Here is a 5,338-nt window from a genome sequence, read left to right as displayed (position 1 = left end):
CTGATATCCAACCTAACCCTGTTCAGTGCCCAAACACCTCTGGGGGAAGAACCTTGTGCTGATATCCAACCTAACCCTGTTCAGTGCCCAAACACCTCTGGGGGAAGAACCTTGTGCTGATATCCAACCTAACCCTGTTCAGTGCCCAAACACCTCTGGGGGAAGAACCTTGTCCTGATCTCCAACCTAACCCTCCCTGACACAGCTCCAGCTGTTCCCTGGGCCCTGTCCCTGTCCCAGAGAGCAGAGCTCAGAGCTGTCCCTGCACTGCCCCTGTGAGGAGCTGCAGGGGGAAGGGAAATCCTCCTTTGCAGACAACTCCTATTTAGGTCCCTTACAGGCACAGAAAGGCAATACCAGCAGGTTGTTGCCCTGTTACTTATGACCCAAATGCCTGGTATCTGAGGAGCCAGAATTTATTTGAAGAATTCACCACTTGAAGCAAGATTTCCAAACCAAAATATACTCAGTTTCTTAGGAATGTATGACTTTCTTCTCCATAATCCAAAATAGAGAAGACATCCAATTTAGTAATTAAATAAACTACTCAGTTACAAGACCACAGAAACCTTTAAAGCAATCCAAACACCTCCTTTAATCCAATTCATATCTTTGTGACAGAGCCAAAAGCAGTAAAAGTTACTAACCAGAAAAAGAAGAGAGACAAATAATATTTTGGATAGGAGTTTAAAAACACATTTTATAATAACAACATCTGATATTACTACACAGCACAAAGGCAGTCTCACATTTACCACTACCTTGCAAAACCTACAGGAGGTGTAGGTTATGTGGATCTGGACACCCACTCAGCTACCAAGAGAGCAGAAGCAAACATGGTCATAGTGGCACCACGTAAAAATGTATCCACAGGAGTTTATTTTATACGTCTTTCCTTTTTACTTCCCAGCCCTGACTTCAAGGCTGTTCCCTTCCCCTGCAGAGTTTCCCCAAAGACAAAACAAAATACAAATTCACTTGCTCCCATCACCACATGTTCTGGCCTAAGCAGAAGTCCCATCTGGTTCCCACTTTGCAAACCCCAGAATAATTTTCCACTGCTCAATGGTGATGAAGTAACAACCTCTTGGTTGTTACAGAGCACAAAAAGAATTGCACAGTTGTGCAGAAAGGCTCTATCTGATCGAACTGGTAATCTGTCAAAAATGTCACTGGAAGGCAATTTCAGGTGCCAATGGATGGGATTAGTTCTAAGAAAAGGATCCACGTGACTCCGAGTTCAGTTCCTTGCTACAGACTCCACACTCCAAGCCATGAAACTGCCCAAGCCATGACAGTGCACTGTCACAAGGGAATGACCAAGCGCGATGACCAGGAAGTTGAGCGGCTCCCATGCCCCAAAACGGTTTGTTCTTGATGCAGTAATATTACTTGCTGATCTTCGTAAGTGTTCGAAACAGAAACCGCAGGCATTCCCTGGCATTCGGCGTGCAGCCCCAGAGATAGCTATCTAGCATGACAAAGCACGGGTAAGGGTTTGGGACACGCCTGTTTTGCTAAGCCAACACCCCAATAACGGAGCAGCTGCTTTGGACAGAAGAGCCACGTTGGCAATCACACCTTTGCTAACGTGTGTGAGGCTCTGGAAGCTCTTACAAACACTGCCCGCTTAACCTGAACAGGCACATCCCAACAGGATGGAGACAGTGGTTTGCAGGTGCAAGCCTGAAGAAAGGATGTGAGAACACTTCCAAAGCACCACTGCGCAACAAATCTGCTCCTGGGGAAGTGGCAACAGCACAAGGGAAGATCTGAGTGTCGCTCGGGACGCAGAGGAGCCGCTGTGCAGATGAGCAGTGACTGCAGGGAGAGTCACCAGTGCTGACTGCACACACTGCCTGACCGCTGAGCCCACAGGCACTGGGACAGGGACCCCGGGCTGGGGAGGGTGGCTGTGCCAAGGGGCCGTGGAGCACCCAACCATTAGGCTGGGAAAGACCAGCCTGGGAGACAGAGTGCCTGCCAGTCATCACCTGCTTCTACAGACAGAAACGCTGCTTTGGACAGGTTTTGCCACTTGGAATCTGGGATTTTGTTGCACATATCATAGAATCATGGGAAGCACCTTAAAGCTCATCCCATCCCACCCTGCCCAGGGCAGGGACACCTCCCCCAGCCCAGGCTGCTCCAAGCCCATCCAGCCTGGCCTGGAACACTCCCAGGGATGGAGCAGCCACAGCTGCTCTGGGCACCCTGTGCCAGAGCCTCAGCACCTCACAGGGAGGAATTTCTTCCTAATATCTAACCTAACCCTGCCCTCCTTCAGCTTTCTCTCTCCATGCCCTTGGACATACAGCTCCACTTCACACAGTGCAGCCTCACCTGAGGTGCAGACTGCTTCAGCACCAAACTGGGCATGAAAACAGCAAGGATTTGGGAAACAAGATATGCTTGAAGAAAAGTGAGCTCTGAGAAAGGCATCTCAATCATACCTTCCAGTAATCAAGAAAAAAAAAAGCTAAATCATTAAATCTTGTTTTGGGAACGAGTGGTGCAGATGTTTTTATCCAAATGCCCTGGAAACACAACGCACAAACTGAATACACATGATGGAAAAAACTGCCATGGGGCATACAGATGGTGATTAAAAAATTGTTCTGCAAATCCAGCCATGGAGAACTGTAAACTTTCTCTAAAGGATCGTGGTATTTTTAGCAAACTGCTTGAAGCAACAAAAATTATAAAAATAAACTGAGCAATAACATAGGTAAGAGAAATCTCTGTGTTCTCAGAATGTGCCTCAGGATCCAGTAAGGAAATCTGGAAGTGTTCTCTTCCCCATCCAGGGATGTGTAATTAATTCAGAAGTATCAAAGTCTCCCAGCATCCCTGCAAGGCACACAGGTAGCTACTCACAGGTGAAGAAACCTGTGTGAACTCTAAGTGACTTTGTTCCAGACTAAATGAGGCTCACAGACAGCCAAGACTACTCAGCGTGTCTCCCGGCGTCACGTTAACACTCCCAGCATCCTATAAATCCTTCTGCTATCTTCCATCTGTAGCAATAAAACAGCATTTTAATTTGAACTCAAAGGGTTTTTTCACTGCTAGAAGCAGCTAAAAATTCTGACAAGTCAGCTTAGAAATACAGACTTGGCGCAGGGAAAATGGGAGTGGCACATCACCTCGGCCCCTCCTGGGGTGGACAGGCTCACAATTAGAGACTCAACTTAACGGACAAAGTGCAGTATGTGAGGCAATGAGGGACACCAAGAGAAGATGAGGACAAAAGGAACATGAAATCCTGTCCAACCTTTACAACAATTCCTGCATGCACACCCCCTGCATGGAACTGAGAGCCGAGGCACTGAGGATCACTCCAGCTGCATCTGGGCAGAATATCCAAGCTCTTTCTCAGGAACACACTGTCCTGCGGTAGAGCAAACCAGCGTCGATGCACAAACACCTACTCGCATAAGATTTGCACGTGCTAATATTAAAATAGCTGGGGTGGAAATTAAAAACTTTAAAAATATTCCTTCACAATATGCACACACAATTTACCTCACTGCAAATGAAATATGTACAATACTTGTGAAATTCTTTCAGCTTCCTCAGAAAGCTCACACAAGCACGTTTGAGGAAACCAGACAGAGTTCAATAGTATACAACCATAAAACATTCACCACCTGCTCCAAACTTCCTGCACATTTAAAAGAAATCCTCCAGTACTGGTTGCAAGAGACTGTCACATCCTCCTTACACTAGAAGTGCACAAATCAATGCCAATGAATTAATCAGCCCAGATTAACTCATGGACTTTTAATTGCTTGACAGTCCCACATAGACAGTGTTCCTGTCACAGTTCTGGGAGCAGAACAGGAGAGGGAACAGTCAAGCAAGAAAGAGAAGGATGGAAAAGCTACTACAAAATAAGTGGATCTGTACCAAGTGTACCTTTAATTAACTCAAAACAATGCAATGTTTTACGAAACCACTGAAGAGATCAGTGGGGCCTAGCACCCTCCTCACTGCCATGTGAGGCTCTGGCACAGGGTGCCCAGAGCAGCTGTGGCTGCTCCATCCCTGGAGTGTTCCAGCCCATGTTGGATGGGGCTCGGAGCAGCCTGGGCTGGGGGGAGGTGTCCCTGCCATGGCAGACAGTGGGTCTAGATGATCTCTTAAGGTGCCTTTCAACCCAAACCATTCCATGATGTGACCCAAACCACCATCAGTCCACCAAGATCTGCTGGCTTCGCTGCCTCTTGGCTTGGTACAGAGCACCAGTGAGTCAATGAAAGCTGCAGTTTCTCATATTATCTAAGAAATTAACTTCCTAATACTAATCAAATAAAACAGGCTAAAGATGAAAGGAACAAAGAAAATTATTCCTAAACCAACTCTAAAATTAAACCAGCTCATTTCCTGCCTAATCTTTCAGACACGAAGGCCACAGGGCACAGGCTGGTATCAAGCCTGGGCAGATTCTGTGCAGGGAGCAGCAGATACTTCACACACCCCTGAGGCATGCTTCAGATGGCAATTTCCCTCAGAGCCAACACCTTAACAAAGCATGGAATTCAGATCGCAAAAGTTAGAGCAAGATTGTTTAAGGTGCCAGTGCAAATGAATCAGACTCTCAGAATGGTTTGGGTTGGGTTGGAGAGACCTTAAAGCTCATCCAACGCCACCCCTGCCCTGGGCAGGGACACCTCCCCCAGCCCAGGCTGCTCCAAGCCCATCCAGCCTGGCCTGGAACACTCCAGGGATGGAGCAGCCACAGCTGCTCTGGGCACCCTGTGCCAGAGCCTCAGCACCTCACAGGGAGCAATTCCTGCCCAATGTGCAATCTAGATCTCTCATTTTATAGTTAAAAATGTCCCCCCTTCTTGTCCTTAAACTTTAATCTATAAATTTAGAGCCTAAATACTGCATGTTCATAGAGGAATAAGAACTTTTTCTCTTTTCTAACCTATCTTTACATCAACCTGTTCTACCTCACACGCCTCATTCACTCCTCTGAGGGACAAATGCAGGATTTCAAAGGTGATGTGAATCGTGATCTGAACTCTCCAAACTTACATCACGGGAAGCGGTCAAGTTCTTGCTGTCTTCCTCTCCCAGAAATGATTTGATACTGTGCATGATATTATCTTTTCGCTGTTGCCGGAACTATCTTTACATCAACCTGTTCTACCTCACACGCCTCATTCACTCCTCTGAGGGACAAATGCAGGATTTCAAAGGTGATGTGAATCGTGATCTGAACTCTCCAAACTTACATCACGGGAAGCGGTCAAGTTCTTGCTGTCTTCCTCTCCCAGAAATGATTTGATACTGTGCATGATATTATCTTTTCGCTGTTGCCGGAATCTCC

At 46.8% G+C, this 5,338-nt stretch overlaps 1 protein-coding gene across 1 annotated transcript in view; it reads right to left on the bottom strand.

Moving 5' to 3' along the window:
* The window catches only part of PLA2G4A (phospholipase A2, group IVA (cytosolic, calcium-dependent)), a gene marked incomplete at its 5' end in the record, with an annotated part of 37,039 nt that overhangs the window by 22,434 nt on the left and 9,267 nt on the right, over nt 1-5,338 (bottom strand). Inside the window, one exon of the mRNA XM_009077813.1 lies at nt 5,244-5,334. Coding sequence (XP_009076061.1) covers nt 5,244-5,334 — 91 coding nt within the window. The remainder of the gene's footprint in view (nt 1-5,243; nt 5,335-5,338) is intronic.

The sequence above is a fragment of the Acanthisitta chloris genome, unplaced genomic scaffold (assembly GCF_000695815.1).
Source record: "Acanthisitta chloris isolate BGI_N310 unplaced genomic scaffold, ASM69581v1 scaffold4337, whole genome shotgun sequence".
Classification (NCBI taxonomy): Eukaryota; Metazoa; Chordata; class Aves; order Passeriformes; family Acanthisittidae; genus Acanthisitta; species Acanthisitta chloris.
Note: the sequence above shows the minus strand (reverse complement) of the source record. Positions and strands in the feature narration are given on the sequence as shown.